The sequence below is a fragment of the Astatotilapia calliptera genome, chromosome 5, assembly GCF_964374335.1.
Source record: "Astatotilapia calliptera chromosome 5, fAstCal68.1, whole genome shotgun sequence".
Taxonomy (NCBI): domain Eukaryota; kingdom Metazoa; phylum Chordata; class Actinopteri; order Cichliformes; family Cichlidae; genus Astatotilapia; species Astatotilapia calliptera.
This window is the reverse complement of record NC_137426.1, coordinates 4,363,653-4,382,518: the sequence shown is the minus strand read 5'-3', so window position 1 is coordinate 4,382,518 and position 18,866 is coordinate 4,363,653. Positions and strand designations below refer to the sequence as shown.

General features: G+C 40.4%; 3 protein-coding genes across 10 annotated transcripts in view; 2 read left to right on the top strand and 1 right to left on the bottom strand.

Moving 5' to 3' along the window:
- Positions 1–494: 494 nt before the first annotated feature.
- prr13 (proline rich 13) lies at positions 495–2,886 on the top strand. Of its 2 annotated transcripts, none has more exons than XM_080301581.1 (4): positions 495–626; positions 1,436–1,504; positions 1,613–2,067; positions 2,291–2,886. In XM_080301581.1, the coding sequence occupies exons 2-4, from the start codon at positions 1,489–1,491 to the stop codon at positions 2,324–2,326; spliced, it is 507 nt and encodes a 168-aa protein (XP_080157707.1). In that variant the 5' UTR covers positions 495–626; positions 1,436–1,488; the 3' UTR covers positions 2,327–2,886. The 2 variants fall into 2 exon arrangements, with proteins under 2 accessions (XP_080157707.1, XP_080157708.1); XM_080301582.1 differs by having other exon boundaries at positions 555–639.
- Positions 2,887–3,290: 404 nt separating this feature from the next.
- On the top strand, positions 3,291–16,813 carry LOC113021909 (poly(rC)-binding protein 2). 5 transcript variants are annotated; one of them, XM_026166745.2, is made up of 13 exons: positions 3,291–4,022; positions 5,183–5,304; positions 6,522–6,545; positions 6,639–6,671; positions 6,799–6,915; positions 7,015–7,146; positions 7,263–7,391; positions 7,643–7,717; positions 9,046–9,087; positions 10,226–10,298; positions 10,780–10,832; positions 11,946–12,115; positions 15,479–16,813. In XM_026166745.2, exons 2-13 carry the CDS (start codon positions 5,236–5,238, stop codon positions 15,513–15,515), a joined length of 954 nt encoding a protein of 317 aa, XP_026022530.1. In that variant the 5' UTR covers positions 3,291–4,022; positions 5,183–5,235; the 3' UTR covers positions 15,516–16,813. The 5 variants fall into 5 exon arrangements, with proteins under 5 accessions (XP_026022530.1, XP_026022529.1, XP_026022526.1 ...); XM_026166744.2 differs by having other exon boundaries at positions 10,199–10,298; XM_026166741.2 differs by lacking the exon at positions 15,479–16,813 and adding an exon at positions 12,750–15,377 and having other exon boundaries at positions 10,199–10,298.
- LOC113021908 (mitogen-activated protein kinase kinase kinase 12) overlaps positions 15,563–18,866 on the bottom strand; it is a 31,185-nt gene continuing 27,881 nt past the window's right edge. For all 3 annotated transcript variants that reach the window (XM_026166737.2, XM_080301571.1, XM_026166738.2), the window contains exon 14: positions 15,563–18,741. In XM_026166737.2, coding sequence (XP_026022522.2) covers positions 18,655–18,741 — 87 coding nt within the window. In that variant the 3' untranslated portion in view covers positions 15,563–18,654. The remainder of the gene's footprint in view (positions 18,742–18,866) is intronic.

The following is an 18,866-nucleotide window of genomic DNA, read 5'->3' as shown; positions in this document are numbered from 1 at the left end:
GGCCTTTTGAAGTATCATAATTTGAAATATTACACTGATTATAGCAAATAACTAATCACATTATTTATGGATTAATTTAATGTAGCGTCAGTTTTATAGTTTATTTCTTACAATGTGCTTTAGCTAATTGTGAAACTTTTATGAATTGCACAGAGTCTGTGTTGATGTCATTGGAGACAACAAGCATAAAAAACTCAGTTCTTGGACATTAAAACTAAACTATGTAATTCAGTGCGGCCATCGTGTCTGCTGTAAACAGATTGTATGAACCCTTTTGAAATCTGTGTATTGTTGAACAATTTCCAAGTGCTGATCCATGATGTCATGGGTTTTATGTGTTGGCATGAGTCACAGGTGAAAATAACTGTCAAGTCAGGCGTGTGTGTGTCACGACACACACCTTAACTCCTGACTCCACCCATTAAAAAAAGATCACTCAGATTGTTTTCTGTTTTAGCCATGTTCCCATGTGTGATGGGCCATTGCCATTGCGTAAACAAAATGCGCAGGGTCCCTCCCAAAGGGCGTGGCTTCCTGATGTGCTTCTTTAGCCTTCCGGGAGCTGGATGCGGAAGACAAACACGAAACTGCTCTTTCGGAATTCCTGAAACTTCACTGCAATCGAGGTAAGTTCCAAAGGTAAAACCTGTGAAATCTTTAGATTTTGATGCAGTTATTATAAGTGACACGTGTGGGACAAACAGCTAAAACTCACAATAACGACTGACTGAGTGTGCTGAACTTGCTGTGTGGAGAAACATGGAGAAAGTGTTGCGGATTTACAAGCTGTTGAGTAATTATGACTTCATGTTTTGTCAGATCATCTTCTGTAAGAGTATACATGTGGCATTTAAGCCTTTGTTGTGTGTTGTATTGAGGTTTATAGCAGCGATGAGCCTTGTTCTATACTGACAAGTGCTACAAAATGTAACAGTTTCCACGGTAAACACTTAAAAACAAACAGACGACAGATATTAAGACCTTCATAAAGGGAGGATCAATTGAAGGGGTTTACTTTGGTTTAGTTTTATTTAGGTGTTCGCATTAAATGGCTTACTTTGTGCATCCGTGTGTACACCAAACACAAATTGTGAAATGAGAAACCGTGACAGCTAGAGGTGATCAGGTGAGTAACTGCCTCTGGCTCTGATGTCTCTTTGTCAACAACCAACCAAAAAAAAAAAAAAAAACCCACCAGATATTTCTCATTGTTGTTGAGGGTAAACACCGACTGCTTTCCCCTTTTGTTCTGTCTTTGTAAAGTGAATATCTGGTTTTGATCTGGAAAAATGAAGAAGCTGTTAAATGTTAACTGCTGTTTGTTTAATTTGGGTAGAATCACGAATTCAATCAAGATATACCGAGTGATATATTTAAGTGTTATTTTAATTTAATCCAATATTTTTAAACTGCATTTCCTTTGTCTTTCCTCTAGGATTTTTCTGTTAGGTCAGTGTGTGTATATATATATATATATATATATAAACCATGTGGCCAAATCAAGGTAGGACATCAAACATGATTACCATTTAATTATGATGTTTTATGTGTGTCTATAATTGCTTAATAGCTTACAGTGTGTAAGATGGATGTGTGCTTTTACTTGTATCAGGTCCTCCTCCTCCAGTCGGCCCACCAAATCCTGCCTTTCCTCCTGGCTACAATCCTGCTTATCCTGCTGCCCCTCCTCCAGGAGCATTCCCCCAGCCTCCACCTCCATATTCTGCTGGCCAGTTCCCAGCTCCTATGAATCCAGCCATGGGACCATACGGTGCACCAGGGGCAATGCCTTATGGAGCTCCTGGACTTCACCCTTATCCTATGGCTCCAGGTGGATATCCAGTTGTTCCTCCTGCAGGTGTTCACCCAGGTCCATATCCACACTCCCCAAAAGGCGGCAAACACAAAGGTTGTCATCCTCATCATGGAGGGCTAAATCCCATGTCTGGAGCCTTAGCCGGGGGAGTTGCAGGAATGGGAATGGGGCTAGTTGGGCACAAAGCAAACAAAAAGATGCACAAGAAGATGAAAAAGGCACACAAACATAAGCACTACAAACATGGCAAGGTGAGACTGGGTTTAAATTTAGAATGTCAGAGTTTATGGTTTAATTTTTAAGTTTTGAGTGAAAAGAGCAAACAGTTGGTGGTGACTTTTAAAACCGTGTGTTTCTTTGTTCACTGTTGAAGATTGCTTAAGCAGATCAGGCATTTTTTATGATTTAAAATCTATATTTTAACTGTTTTAAAACGATTAACAGATGTATAATTTCCTGTTTCTGTCTTCACAGTCCTCCAGCAGCAGCAGCAGCAGCGACTCAGACTGAGGCGACTGGTTTGAAGCATGGCTTTCACAAAAAAAGCTGTGTAACAACAGCACAGCGCAACTATTAACTACTAACAGTTAACTGTCAATGCATTAAAGCAGTTCTTATAGCCTTTTGCAGATTTTTGCTGAGTCGCAGCAAATCTCACATGTTCAGTATAAATGTATGACACTAGAAATGCATACAGCAGCTCTTTTTTTTTGTGTGTGTGTTACTGTCACAACTTTAATCGGCACTGGGATTCCACCTCATGTTGAATTTTACTTTGGTTTGTGGTTTTTAGGTGAAATGTTGCAATTTATCTACTGTTACTATTCTCTAATATTACAATGACAAACATGTAGATAACTGAAAAAGAGACTGCAGCACTGTGCAGATGATTTTCTTAATGTAATTAAGTTAAAAGGGATATAGAAAATATAGTTAATTAAAGGTATATATTTTTTTTAATTTTATGATCACTACTGTGCATGGCTGCAGAAAAAACCTGTTGCTTGTTAATATCGTTCATTTTAAAGTTAAATAAATAAATTGTATTAATAAATGAAGTTACATAAAAAGTCTATGGTGTGTTTGACATTGCTCGGAAAGATCTAGATTTTTTTTTTTTTTAAAGAAATTGTAATAAATGTTATGCTCACTAAGGAGACAGATTTAATAGAGAAGATACAAGAATTTAAATACCTGGTGTCAACCATCCAGAGTGAAGAAGAGAGTGTAGGGAGGGTGGAGACCAATCAGGGATGATTTGTCCCAGAAGGATAACAGCAAGGGCAAATAGAAAGGTTTCAAGGGTTTACTGCTATGATTTTTGGTAGAGAGGAGGCAGAGTTGAAGATGCTCTGAAGGTTTTCACTGGGATTTAACCAAAATGGGACAGGATTAGACGAGTGTATCAGAGGGACAGCTGAGTTTAAGCAGTTTGGAGAAAAAGTCAGAGAGGCAAGGCTGATATGGTGCAGAGGAGGAAGAGTGGATATATTGAATAAAGGATACTGAATATGGAGTTGCCACGCAGAGGGAAGATCACACAGAAGATTGATAGATGCAGTCAAGGAGGACATGCAGAGGAGGATGCTAGGGATAGAGAGAGATGGAGGCAGATGATCTTCTGTAGCGACCCCTAAAGGGAGCAGCCGAAGAAGAGGAGAGTAAGGAATATTACGCCCTCTAGCGGCTCCTTAAAAAGTATTTTATTCAGCTATAAAATCTGAATATATTAGAAACTGCAAGAAATCTGAAAGATATCTTAAAACTTTTTCTGTTAATTTATATAAACAGATAAAACACGTAGACAGTCTGTTATTCCCATCAACTGGCTTTTCGTTTTCAAAACGAATTTAGCAGTGCACTGTATTGCATAACTCTTATTTATTTATTTTTTTTAAATTATGTCCTTTCAAATAACCTGCCATGTTGTCGCAAACTGTCCCACATTTTATTGGGGCGTGCTTTACGAAAAAAATAGGTCAGACTCGGGGAGGAGTCGGGGTTTGTGATGGGTGAAAGGGAAAAGTTCAGAGGTCACAATTTTGTTGTCTTTGTTTAAAGGAGTGGAGCTCGATCTCACATCACTCTTCCCTCTTCCCCGAGTCCTTTCTAAACTCTCCCCCGGGTTTCTACCCTCCCGAACCTCTCCCCTTCTACCCTTACAACCCCAACCCTCCCCCCGATCACCTATCAGCGCACGAGTCAGGTGAGTTTGATTTCGCTGTTTGCTCTTTTTATATTTGTTATTATGATCAGAAGTCGCGGAAAGAAATCGCGCCCAGCAGTTAGCCGCGGTTCGCTCTGCGTGCTAACAGGCCGCGTGATGATGAGCACGCAGTCTCCGTGCTGACTGAGCTCAATAGCTTGGCTAGCCAAGGGGGAAGTTTTATTTTAATGTCTCCTTTATGGGCATGTTTTATCATCTTTATCGCCTACACTTGATTAAAACTGGACCAATCTACCTCGCTATGAAGACCACCGATAACTAGCCAGCTGTTTTGTAACGTTGACAAATTAAGCTAGCTAACTAGCTAGCTAAGTAACGCACGCATGCTCCATTCATTTTTCCAGCTCGACCACAATGCTAAGTGGCTAACAGGTTCACAACTAGTTTTTAATAGTTAAATGATTTGAGTTTAACTAAAACAACACGGCCAAAGTGTGCCACTAAATGTCTTGTTTTTTACACGGAAAATTGTTGTGTGCGTGTTTTATGAAATTTAGGTCCGGTTCGTGACGAGCGTGTCCGCATGTTTGTTGATAAACTTGCATAGCTAATGATTAAGGCATCGTTAGCGTATAAGCTATATGTGTTTTAGTTAACATCGAGGCCTTTCCAGCGCCTGTTTAGAGTCACATAAGCAGCATTCAGATAGTTGGAAGTAAATTCACCTACCCTGGAGAATCTAGTAAAAGTCCTTGGCCATATTTGTCTGATTCATCTTAGTACGCATCAGTATTCATAAGCATTAAGGTTAGCATATGCTATCTCCCAAATTTATTGTGGACTATTTTTTCGAATCCTCTAAAGTCACGAAGTGGAATTAGTCTTTTTTTAAATGTCACACAAACACAATATGTTTGGAACTGTTTTATCAGGCCGTATTCATTCAGCCAACAGATTCGTGAAATTTCAATTTCAAAATTTAATGTTGTGAGTTGGTATAATTAGTAAGATAATTGCTTAGTAAGATGGGTGAATGGGATCTACGGGCCTTCAACATTCAATAGCGAAATACTTGGTGTGCTTATTTACCAGCATCTTGGAACAGTATTTTAGATTATATTTGTCTCATTTAATGAATGGCGGCTCACTCTACACCATATTTCTAGTTTAATGTGTGCATATTTTTCTGTGTTCCTTAGATCCATCTCAGTGACCAAAGACCTCAGTTCTGTACTGACCTGCAGTTGCAGTCATGGACTCCGGTGTGATTGAAGGCGGGCTCAATGTCACCCTTACCATTAGGCTGCTCATGCATGGGAAGGTGAGGTCATCCATTGACAGCTTGTGTCTGCATTTGATAGTGTATGACGTTTTATTTATGAAAATTAAGCCTCCCCCTGAGATATACTGAAGGCAGGGACATTAGTAGGATGACTAGGGATATTGCCTCAGTGTTACAATCCTGCATACCAAAATAAGTGTTTTCACTTATGACTCAGCTTTAGTTTCTACCTTTAAAATCTCCTGTTTAAGTGTTTGCTGAAATGATATTACACAAATATATTCATGGCATCACTGTCCAATGTATTAAAATCTAAAATCGGTAAACAGAATATGCTAATTTCACTAATCGATCTGGCTTTATGACAGTGCAAAAGCCACACGTGGCATCTCTTGGGTCCCAGAGTAGCCTGTTTGTTTGTTGTTGTTTTTTTTAATTTATTTAGTTTTTAAATGGTGGTTTAAAATGTTGGTATGTCATGTCAACAAGGAAGACAAAAAGATTTTCCAAAAACTTTATGCTACCACATTTGTGTGTGTTTGCATTGGTATTTGGCTTGGCAAAGCGAAGGATTATGGATATGCCTATGCAGACATGCTTGCTTGCAGTCCTTGAAAAACCAGCAGCATGTAGCGGGATGGTTGTGATGATATGCGTAGGTTGAACGTGTTATGTTCTGACTTGGGTCTTCTCCTGCAGGCTGAAAAAACCCAACGACAGCAGACACAAGAATAGCCCGCAGGCCGGTTGTTCCAAATATTTTTAACATTGCCACCTGGTGACAGTAAACGCCTACAACATGTAGATGATGGTCTGCAAAGCTGCGCCTATGCTCTGCATGGGGCCAACTCGCAGTCGGCTCCTTAACTTATAGCATCTTACCGCAGCCTGGAGAAGTGTAAGAAACCCACAGATGCTGTGTGCTAGTTTGCCTCCTGGATCTCATTTGTTGAGTATGTGGAGACAGACCGGACATACAAATGTGGATGTTCATGATGGATCAGGCCAAATGTTCTAAAGACGATTAGATGAAGGAGTTTTAATGATCAGCAGGAGATTAATGAAAAATCCATCGTTATTTAATGACTGTGACAACTGAGGATTTAATAAAGGAATGAAAGTAATAACTTTTTGTGTCTCTAAATTTATTTATTTTTAATTCCCTATAAGCTAAGCAGACCGTGTCTTGGGAGCTTTGAAACTCTGGTAATAAAAGGCAAATTCAAGCTAATAACATGTGATCTTTCCTTTTTTAGGAAGTTGGAAGCATTATTGGGAAGGTAAGATGCTGTTTAAATGAACAATTTTCATTTTCAGTCATCGAAGATCTGTTTTTAAGTTATACTAAATTTGTCTTTATTGTCTCCAAATAGAAAGGTGAATCTGTGAAGAAGATGAGAGAAGAGGTGAGGTGTTTTACACACAGCTTCTTTTTTTGTATATAGTAGCAAACAGTAATATGTAAAGTTATACTTACTAACAGGCTACAAAAGGCTCCAGATCACTCATTTTATTCTTTACTTTTCTTTGTAGAGCGGAGCTCGCATCAACATCTCAGAGGGCAATTGTCCTGAGAGGATCATTACATTGGCAGGTCCAACCACTGCCATATTTAAAGCATTCTCCATGATCATTGAAAAGTTGGAAGAGGTAGATTCCATTTTTTCCTGACCTCAGAGAGGAAGAAAGCGACGACTAGTCCAGTCAGAATGTGAATGAACCCAAATGTTTTGTTTTTTTGTTGATCAGGATATCAGCAGCTCGATGACAAACAGCACAGCTACCAGCAAGCCCCCGGTCACCCTACGCATTGTGGTGCCTGCCAGCCAGTGTGGTTCGCTTATTGGAAAAGGTGGATGCAAGATCAAGGAAATTCGAGAGGTGTGCACTACAAAAACTGTGTTCTCTTCAACCTCAGCCAACTGTCACCTTTCTGCTTTAGGTTATAAGGCAACACTTGTCTCTGCATCTCACTTTCTTTCATTTGTGTATTTCAGTCAACCGGTGCTCAGGTACAAGTGGCTGGAGACATGCTCCCCAACTCCACGGAGCGTGCCATCACCATTGCTGGCACTCCCCAGTCGATAATTGAGTGCGTCAAGCAGATCTGTGTGGTCATGCTTGAGGTAAGCAGTGAAGCAGATGAAGTGGCTGTTCGTCGTCGTTTCAGATATATGATCTCTCGGCTTTTCAGCAGCTGTTTATTAGGCTCAGACAAGAGTTTATGGTTTGAGCTGATATTATTGTATATATAAAAACACAGATACTGTTACACTGCAGCTGTGTTTAATCTGTATTAATGATTATATAAACAGATGTAAAACATTATGATAAAATGGATATCAGTGTATTAACAGATCCTTTGTCTTTTGTACAGTCTCCCCCTAAGGGGGTCACTATCCCCTACAGACCCAAGCCTTCAGGATCACCCGTCATCTTTGCAGGCGGACAGGTACATGCGATACTTTGGAGGGAATCAGTAGATGCCAGAGTTTGGGTTTTTTGTGTGTGTGTGAGATATTTGACTATGGATTTTGTTACATACCGTACTTGGAAAACCTGATTTGTGATGAAAAGATACTTAAGTCAGAAGAAGATGAAAGGGGAAAGATCATGAAAGCAGGTAAAAGAGCAGCTCGGATGGATTTAGGTTAGACAACGGTATCTGCTAATTTTAATTTTTTTTTCTTTCTTTTTTTTTTTTAAAGCCATACACAGCAGACCTAGAATAAAAGATTTTTGTTTCAGAGCCTTGAATTTCCTCCCATTTCCATGGAGCTTTTCATTGTTTTGAGCATCAGGTTTCAGAAGTGAGGTGGTCTATTTCCTACTAATGTTGGTCTGAACCAAAATGCTTTCTGGTGCTTGTTGGCCTAACATTAAAGCTCTTTTTTATCCTTCTAAACACCTTTTTTTTTTTTTTTTTTACATTTCTTTTGATAAAAAAAAAATCTCTCCTTTGATTTTCTGTAATTCTCCTGTAACGCCTCTAAATATTTCCTTTTTTCCTAGAAATGTGGAGACTTTGGACAAGGAATCTATTTTGATCACTTTGATACTTATTTTAATATTATCCCTTTGGCTTTCCCTGACTTAATGCAAGCAATCTTATAGCTTGGTCTTGTTTGATGATAAAAATCTTGAAACAGAACACATTAAATCTTCTAGGTTTACTTATCGACCTGTTAGGAGATTTGCAAAGCCTCCTTTTTTGAATTCTTCTTCTTTCTGTTTTTTCCTAATATTTATTCTGTACTCATTCCCAAAACCTGCTGGCTGAGTAGTACTGGGTCATAATTGTCCTACCATAACATGTAACATGCCTAACCAACACACTGATTCATGCGTGTTGTTAGTAACTGCGACTTTATGATGGGGAAGAGATATTGATGAGCTAATTAACCTTCCTGTCGTCAAAGTGTGACTGCAGTAGTTATATTTAGTTCCATCTCTAGATGGATATCTGGAAATGAATGTTCATGATTTGTTTCACATTCAGTTGTGAGCAGGAACAGTCTGTGTGGACTGAAAAAGGAGGATTGCATTTAGCAGAAGGCCCAGAAAATTGGCTCTTTCCCACAGCAGACTCTGTGACAAGTTCCCAGATTGGGTTTGGTGACGCTAGACGATGAAAGGTTCTGTTGGCTTTTCAGGCCGCAAACGAGGCTTTGATGTGTTTTGAGAGAGATTTGCTTACCAAGAGTGTTGTTGCTGGAGAAATGAGCTGCCCAACAAAATCAGATGTGAGGCCTATGAAAGCTTTGTTTTCATTTGTTTCAGGCATATGCCGTACAAGGACAGCACGCAATTCCACAGCCAGATGTAAGTGCAGTAGATATTTTTATATGACCCCCCCCCCCCCCCCCCACCCACCCATAATTACAATATGTACAGCTGCCCACCCGCCCCCACCACATTTTACAGCCTGTAATTGTAGCTGAACCTGCCCCTGTTTTTTATTTTACCTTACGCTGACATACTATTGTTAGTGTTATTCTATGTAGTTCATACATTCACTGGTGATAGTTGTTCTTTAGACAGACGTTTGTTTGTTGGTCCAGACTCTCCACTGTTGCATGAATTGTAAACTGTTCCTGCTGCTCACTTTTCTGTCTTTTCCCTTTTGTGCTGTCTTGTTTCACATGTCTGCTTCATTAATCTGTCCTAGATAAACGTACTGTTCTCTCCTTTCTCCCCCTTCATAATTACTTTCTACAATGGCCACTTGTCGCTTGATTCAATTAATCTTTCTCTCTCTTTTTTTTAATGAGTTCCATCAGGAGCATTGGATGTGATAGACTGTGTATAATTAGTCATACCTGCCACTGACTATTGGCATCAGCGCAGGGAGGTACCAGCCAGAGACAAAATAAAGACTTGTAACACTTATACAGTTTAATTATGCTTGATGATGATTATTATTATTATTATTACATAATGAGTTAGTCATTGCTCACTCTGGCAGTTTTGGCTCATACGCACATAATCGCTTCCTTAGAAGTTCCTGTGCTGCTGGTACAGAGTCATGCTAAGATTGTCAGTTTATGTTCAGGTGTGTACTGTTGCTGGTTAGGAAATCACCTGCATATTGGGAACTTCGTCCCTTGTGTAGTGTGACTTTGTCCTGACCCTGAAGACTGCGAGAAAGCTTTACCAAGACATGCAGCCTGCTCCTTGGAGGAATACCTATGCGGTACCTTACATAGACAAGCCATAATTCACATTGTCAGACACCAGTGAGCTATGTAGTAAACCTATGAAGGATTAGAGGTCCTCACATCACAAAATTAAGTGATTTGTGTGAAATCTCCTTGTAATCTTTGTGTATCTGTCTTTACTGATTGTGATTCTCGTTCTGTTTTTTCCCCCCCTCCTCTTCCTGTGTTTTCCATTTCCTCCGTCTCTCTCCCTGCCTTCTCTCTCACTCTCACAGTCTTCCTCTGCTGCTATCTCTCCACAGCTCACCAAGCTTCACCAGCTGGCTATGCAGCAGAGCCCGTTCCCCATTGCACCGAGCAACCAGGGATTCACTGGTATGCAGCGCCGCAACGCCCACGGGCTTTGAATGCAACATTTTAACTGCTCAGTCTTTAAAATTCCCAGGTTTACAGATCAAACACAGAACGTGACAAAACGCACGTTCACACATCCTGCACTGCTAAACTAGATGTAATGACAGCTGCTGGTGGTTGTGATGACACACTGAACACACTGAGGGCATTTCTCACATGTTTACAGAAAAGCAGCTGACGTGTGGAAAGCCCCGTGTGGTCTTTTGTTATTTTCTAATCAAACATCTTAATTTTTTGCCTGTTAACAAATCGTTTCGATCTTGAGTCAGTGTGAGTTGACTGTGTCAGTAACGTAGTATAATTAGCTAATGAGTTCATTTCAAATTGATTTTGGTGACTTAAAAATGATCATAATTACAATTTTACCTGCTTTATGCTTCATGTATCTTAAGGACCTTCTCTTTATGGTTCGTTTAAAGCACTTTCATGTTTTCTTTGTCAGGGATGGATGCTTCTGCTCAAACCAGTTCCCATGAGATGACCATTCCAAATGATGTAAGTCCTTCAGGAAGTGAATTTCATCCCAAACACTATTAAAAAATAACACTGCATGTTGGTCAGTGGAAGCATCATTGGTTGTGTCTGAAGACTAGAAAGACTTTTTCACACATTATCTTTAAATTTTTATTATTTTTTTCATTTCTCAAATGCAGCAACCCGCAGTAAATGGTCCTGCTCAGGCTCATTTTTACTGTTGTTAGGGCTGATGGAGTTGCCTGGGTAGTTCGGGCAGGGTTTGCATATGACACCCACTTGCTGTGGGTTAGAAATCTACATTTCATGTTAGATGTACCAGAAACCTCCTGACCACCTGGACACAAAGTTTAAGAATTAGGACTTTTAGTCATGTGAACAAGGAGAATATCACAGGACTCTATGCTTTCCTGTGAAAACACCCTTACAGCTTCCATGGGAATTAAGAGGCTGAGGAGCAGCCAGTAGCTGATAATCAAAGTGTCAAGCATGAGTCTACCATGAACTCGTGTGAATACCGAAGTATTCTAGAGTCAAATGTTGAGGCCGTCTGTCTGACGGATAAAGCTTTGCCAAATGTGCTTCGTACAAGCACGGCAGTAAATCTACAACAAGAATGGCTGAAAAAGAAAAGAATTGGTGTGCAGTGGCTCAGAGTTTAGATGTCAATCTGTTGTGGCAGCACCTTAAGAAACTTAGGAATTGCCATAAACTTTGATTAACTGAAGCCACGTTGTAAAAAAGAGCAGGCCAAAAGGCACAGATGAAGTCATAAAGAGAGCGACTGCTTCCAGGTTACTGCTGCTAAAAGTGGTTCAGTGAGCTACTGAGTCATCGGTTGTACTGGGTCCCCCCCCCCCCAAAACAGGACTGCAAAGAGTACTTTGAAAACTATTTTCACATGACTCTGTATCTTTTGCTACCCCTGCATTGATTTAAATCATGCATTTATTACAGATTTAAATCCCACAGAATTTTAGTGGGGCCCAGTGCTTCATCTGTGGAGGATTTTTCTTCTTGTTAGTCATGCTGTTTAAGAGTGAGCAGGCCCTGCTTAGACGCACATACGCATAATCGCAGCGATCAGTCATCTGTATCTCTCTCTCTCTTTTTTTTTTTTTTTCCCTCCACTAGCTTATTGGGTGCATCATTGGCCGCCAGGGAGCCAAGATCAACGAGATCAGGCAAATGTCAGGTGCCCAGATCAAGATTGCAAATCCAGTGGATGGATCGACCGACCGCCAGGTTACCATCACAGGCTCGCCTGCCAGCATTAGTCTGGCGGAGTACCTCATCAACGCCAGGTGAGATAATAAAGAAAAGAACTTTAACTCTAGATGGGTAATTGATTCAGTCATGGGGTTAGTTTCAGCTTAAGTCAACTTATTTGTCTGCACCGGGGTGGTTTACTTGAAATTGCAGGGGCTAGATGTAAAAGTCGGGTCACGTGGGCGTGCCTGAAAGATTATTTTCTGTTTAAATGTAATCTTTCAGCACGTTTCACTCCACTAATGCCGCACAGCTGCAGTAATTACTGAAAAGCTTTATTTACTTTGTCACACAGATAGCTCGACTGCATCCACCCTTACTCTTTGGATTTATGTGCAGATGATTGATTGTAGCGATTACTGGCTTTTCTTTTAACTCCTAACCATCACTGTGGTGTTTGCTAGCTCTCTGTCAGTCTGCACTTGTGTCGGTTTCTTTTTTCTGTCCTCCCACACTGATCCATCACTAGATATGTTATTTATTTTTCCTTGCTGATTTGTAACTGATGCTTTCTGTCTCGTGTTTTGGTCACATCCCTGAGTGATTTTCCCCCTACACCCTACCCCCATCCCTCCTCCTGCCCCTATCCCCCCCACCCATTGCTCACCAGCCTGCCCTGTGACCCATCCCGACTGTGTTGTCCCTCTCTCCTTGTCTCTCTTTCTACAGTGTAGAGTCCTCTAAACCTCCTCCCTCCTCCTCCTTGAACCCTGAACAGACCAGCCTGTGCCCTCCCTCCACCTCTACTACTACTACTACTACCACCACTACTACTACTACCACCACCACCTCCTCTGCTGCTACCTCCTCCTTCTCTTCTTCTTCCTCCTCCTCTTCCTCCTGTGTGGTGCCCCCCACAGCCTCCATTCCTCTGTCCTTGTTGGCTCCAGGGCCGCCTCCTCCCTCCTCCTCTTCCTCCTCCTCTACCTCCTCCACCGATTCCCTGCTCCCCAGCTCTCCTGCCTGTGTGTCGAGTCTCCTCAGTCTCAAGCCCCTCCCTCTCCTGGCCCTCCATGTTGTCAGCGGGGCCAGTAACCCTGCACACCCAATTCCCACTGAGCCCAAAATTGCCTCAGAGCTGGGCTCCAAGTCTAAAAGGCGAAGGCTCTCCCCTTACTAACCGAGGAAACATAAGTCATCTACTACTGAAGTACCGACAATGCTCCTTATTGTCCGTACCTGCACTTGCTTTTGTATCTGGCTGTGCCATGCCACGCTTACTACCGAACAGCCCATTGTTACAAAGCCAGAAAGATGGTCGACGACGCCATATTTCTAAGATAGATAATCTGTAGCTTGACTTCACTCGTCTGCTAAAGAAATGACATGTTGAGTGCATTATATTTTTGAACAACTTTGAACTTAGCATGGACAGGGAATTATTTCACTGATTAACTGAAGCATTTCTCTCTTTGTGTAAGCTCTGCTCAGGTAGCGGCTCTCTTTAAGATGTCACATTGTATTTATGAGAAGTTTTCTTGTAGTGAATTTTAAGTGACTGTTGTTAGCTGTTGTAATGGATTGCATCTTGATGACTTTATTATTATTATTATTATTATTATTTTTGCTTATGTAAGAAATTAATTCAAAGTACCCTCAGGTATCAAAGCCACCAAATCATCCTTTTGTCATGTTGGTACAAATACAAAAACGTCCATCTGCTTTAGCTTAAAGCAGCTGATTTAGCAAATCATGAAAGGAATAATTTGATCTTTTAGGGAATATCTGGTCACCTTCTTGCAAAGAGTTGGATGAGAAGACCTAGCCCTCTCATTAATCTTGTATGAAGCACACTCTGTAGCCAAGAGTTCCTTAGACTATTTTATCTCATGGTAGAAATGACAAGCCCGACTCTACATAAATGAACAGCCTAGTTCATTAGCTGGTTTTTAAGAAAGGAAATTCACCAATATGTAAATATTAGTTCCATAGCTGTGATATTTGCAGACGATATTGTGATCTGTAGGCAGATTCGGTGGAGGTGTGAACTGTGCAGAAGAGGAATGAAAGTCGGTAAAAGCAAGACGGACATGTAGTGAAGGTAGATGAGTTTAAATACCCGGGGTCATCCATCCAAAGCAACAGACGAGGGAGGTGAAGAAGAGAGTGCAGGCGGGGTGGAGATGAGTGATGAAAGAATAGCAGCAAGCGTGAACGAGAAGGGTTAGAAGGCGGTAGTGAGGCCTGCTGCGATGTATGGTTTGGAGATGTTGAAGATGGAGCTGCCATAAAAGAGGGAGACTACAACGAGGATTCATGGATGTAGTGAAGGATGACATGCAGAGGCTCGGTGAGGATCCCAGGGATAGGGTAAGATGGAGGCAGATGATCGATTGCATCCGAAAGAAGACTTCAGCTTCATAACGTGAAGTGTCACTGCTTTCCTTTGTCACACAGAGCTGTAAACGAGTAGCTTCGGGTTTTAGAACAATAAGGCATTAGGCAGGCTTTGATCTCGTCGGCTAGTCTGCAGACTCGGTCTTCAGGGGCAGCCGCAAATTATTCAGGGCTTCCGCTGTAGCCACATGGGCCAGATAGCAGATAACAGTTATCCGGTTCAGCATTTCCAGTTCTGTGTGCCTGTAATTGTTTACAAGTGCAGATGCATTTTCGACTCCAGGCCTCGAGGGCCGGTGTCCCTGCAGGTTTTAGATGTGTCCTTGATCCATCACAGCTGATTTAAATGGCTAAATTTCCTCCTCAATATTTCTTGAAGTTCTCCAAATGCCTGGTAATGAACTAATCATTTGACTCAGGGTGTTATCTAAAACCTGCAGGACTCCAGCTGTTAAGGCCTGGAGTTGACCTGACGTTGAATTGGCTGTTTACATTACATTTAGGGAAAAGCAGTCCTCCTCTTTCTCTTCATAGAGACTATTTGCATGCATCCACAGCCTGTGCAGAGTTTGTTTGGCTTGTGAAACTTGGGTTATGAGGGCATCTGAGTTTTCAGATAGCGCCCTTCATATATTCTTCACTGTGATGTGGTGGTTGCAGAGAGTCGGGCTTGCGGTTTCCTCTCGGTTGCAGTTTTTGTGCTGTGCAGAGTTTCATTTAACCTAGAAGGGCTGTATCAAGTGGCACCAGAGTGAATCATCTCATCCAACTCTTGACCAGTTCTTTAATGCGGCTCCATTTGCAAACCAGTAAGTTTGATCAGCTGTTGGTTAAGAGACCCTCTCACTGGCAGCAGGAGCTCAAACTGAACATCTAATTTTTGTTTTTCTACGTATAATCATAATTTTCCTGCTAAATGAATCCAGATGATTTTATCATAGTAATATATATATATATATATATAAATGTACATAATGATATTGTTGTTTATCTTGTCTGTCTGATTGCATGCCTTACTCTCTCCCTCCCTGCTCTCTGGGTGTCTCTTTCTGTTTCTCCAGGCTTTCCTCTGAGGCCACTGGACTGGCAGCCAACTGATAAGACACTGCATCTGCACTAAATCTCACTTTTATATCATCGGCTATGATTAAGCAGTCAATGCAACTATCCAAGTTAAGAGTTTATATATTATACTGCCTCTTCCTCATTTAAAAAAAAAAAAAAAAACAAAAGCAAAAAAAATTATGTCAACCGCCACTGATTTGATCCACTGAGTTCATTATTTATTTTCTTTGTTTTGGTTTTAGTCATACAAAGCAAATGATTAGGTTTTAAATTCCCTTTTTGGAGTCCAGTCAGAGGTTTTAATGATTTGTTGTTTAGGCATTTTTCTTTTCTTGATGGATATCTCGCTCTTTCCATTTCTTTCTTTGCCATCAGAGACATGAGTTGGAAAAACTCTGAATAGACATAGATTTAGTTCTGTACAGTCAGCTTTTTTTTTTTTTTTTCTTTAAAAAGGAAAAGACAAAAAAGGAAAAATAAAAAAGTATCAAAAATAAGAATAGAGTGACTGTTTTATTCTGTGTTTATATACGCCCCACTCCTTTTTTTTTTTAAATTGTTTTTCTCCTCCCCTCTCTGAGATCCACCTGTCAGTTTGTCCATTTAATACCTGTACTTACTTGCTTCAGATATACACAGCATTCTCCCCCTTTGTCACTGTTTCAATTGAAGTGCTTGTAACATGGATTGCACTTGTGTCACTGACGAGAACACGTAGCTGTACATGCACCGTCACAAATTATATTTGGTTATTTAGTAAATGTTCTAACACTCAGATGAATTTATCCAGATAATTTAAAGTGTGTATGACTCCGCATGTCACGTTTCTTCCCTTTTACATGTCATTCCTAAACCTTCCCGCTCCTGTCCTGAGATCATGTGTTGATATTTTGCTGGGATGGGAGGTTTTGTTTTGTTTTTTTTGGGGATTTGGGGTCGGCTTTAGGGATTGGAAGCAGAGGGTTCTCCTCGCTTTTTTTGTAAAGACTGATTATATACTAAAAGTTGGAATATTTGTTTTAAATGGAGGAAATATTTTTTTTTCTTAACTACCAAAGTAGGGTGGTGGGAGGGGGGGTGAACTCCTGGATACTGATCTGTTAAATGTAATGAGGCTAAGAAGTGAAATCACTGATGCTCTGGAAGTAGAAAAGGTTGTGCGTTAACACTAGTTTCCTGCTCTTTGCTCTGCTCAAGAATTTATTTTTTATTTGCAGGAAAGGAAAAACTTTTGTGCACGTTTATTTCTTTTCCTTTGAGACTGTAGATCTGGGTGCCACGTTGTTGAAAAAGAATACAGAAATAAAGATGTGAAATGCTTAAACCACAAACCCTCTCGTGAGTTTTGTCACCGTGTGAAAGGAGAGTGAAACCACGTTTGGTTTACAAGTTTGAATTTATTTTTAACGGCATTTCATTTTTTTTCTTTTTTTAAATATAGTTACGATAATGCAGTATAAAATGCCAACATTTAACAGGGTTGCTTTCAGTGAGCATCATGGGAAACATGAGTACCTCCACGATTGGACAATAGAGGGCAGTAGTCTTGCTTTTTGGCAACATTTTAATCCTGCAGGAGGATTTCTAGCTTCAAACCTTGGGGGCCACAATCTGTAAAATCTTTCTACAAATATAAACTGCAAAAGATAACCTGTCTCTTTCTTTCTTTTCAAAGATGAACAAAATAAGCTGCCTTTTTGTATTTTTAGCTTATAGAGTGTGACCTGATCAGTCATGGATTCATGGAATAACGTGATGTGCTGTTGTACGGTCAGATTCAGGCGCACATTAAGGACATTTGCCAAGGAGAACAAACACAAACAAGGGTTTTAGGTGTCACAGTTTATGACGCAGCCCTTACAAGAGTGAAAAATAACCATTGGATGGCGACGTTTTCAGCCGGCGAGGCCGATGATTATGTTGAGAGTAGACTATAAATAAAATTGGCCAAATTAAGTAGGCATGAAAATGGCAACGTCTGGGTCCAAAATGTTCACATTTTAAAGAGATAAATGTTGAGATGTAATGTTTCTGCCAGAGATGAATCAGTTACTGGACACAAACGGGTTTTTGCATAAATGATTTTCGGCTTCTAAAATTACCACGCTGTAGGATCTGTATTGGCGTTTCTTGTGCCTTCAGTTACTCGGTACTGGAGGGTGTAAATTTCTGCAGATGTTCTCATGTTAGAGCCGAGACACAGTTTGACTTCAGTAAGGTGTCCCTACTATTTCACTCGCATGCTTTTTCTCAATGCTATAAACGGGGGAATATGTTTTAAAATGACCTTGCATTTTTAAATACAGTAAACACGTGCGATAAGTATTTTTAAAAAAGCTCATCTGTCCTAAAAGAACCCGGCTGTGAGACCAGAGCAGACATATTGCTTTTCCTTGTTCACATGTTTGTTCCTCCTTTTCCTGTTTGGATGCTCGGACATGAACAGCAGCTACAGTACATTCTACTACCGAGAGCTTCAAATAAAATAGTTCCACCTAATTAGAAACATCAGCACCTTAAATTATACAATCTCACATTTTAAAAATTTGTTCATTTTACATCCCATATTTACACCGATATTAAAAACAGAAGTAGAAAATGGAAACGTAATCTATGACACGATTTATAAATAAAAATGTAAACGGCACAAAAAGATGTAAACATTGTTTTCTTTCTAATAAATTAAACAGTGCATAAGTTGTTGTTTTTTTTAAAGACGACAAGTCAGAAGATTTCATAAATTATAAGTAAAAAGAGCGACACTGGTCGTCTCCAGTGATCGTGACATTTAAATAGTTTCATGATCATTTTCATTAGGACAAAAATAAAAAACGGACATGAATTATGATGGAGGACATGAAAACAACATGACAACAGACGGTGCAGACGTCGCCTCTTTGATCGAAGCTTGTGTCGCTGAGGTGTCATTTGATGCGATTTCAGAGAACAAAAGGTGCTGTCACATCGCCGTGCTGCATTCATCTCCAAAGGAAATGCGACTTTCCTTTTTTTTTTTTTTGTTTCCTTAACCAGGATATGTGGTTAAGAACACATTGCTCAATTTCCTGCCTCTCTGCGATGTCCCTGATAATGACTCAGAGTTTCTAAGAGTGAAGGAGGTATTGAGAGGCCAGGTCTGCAGGTGGTGGAGTGGGTTAGAGGTGCCCGGTTTTCACCAGTTGGCTGGAGGTTGACTGGGGTCTGCAGTGCACGAATGGTCCAGTTCTGCACTGTCACAGTCGGAGTCATCATACAGGCCCTGGTTTGGAGGAAAATCAGGAGTCAGAAAATGAACAGATTATAGAAGGATAATTTATCATCTTCTTGCCAGAAAAGATGTTTGTGTATCTGGCAGATATCAGACCTCTATACTACATTTCACTC

Coding starts and splice junctions, on each gene's coding strand:
- prr13 (XM_080301581.1), top strand. Junction 2,068..2,290: donor AGCACTACAAACATGGCAAG/GTGAGACTGGGT, acceptor CTGTCTTCACAG/TCCTCCAGCAGCAGCAGCAG.
- LOC113021909 (XM_026166741.2), top strand. CDS start 5,236: ATGGACTCCGGTGTGATTGAAGGCGGGCTCAATGTCACCCTTACCATT. Junction 5,305..6,521: donor GGCTGCTCATGCATGGGAAG/GTGAGGTCATCC, acceptor TTCCTTTTTTAG/GAAGTTGGAAGCATTATTGG. Junction 10,833..11,945: donor AGATGACCATTCCAAATGAT/GTAAGTCCTTCA, acceptor TCCCTCCACTAG/CTTATTGGGTGCATCATTGG.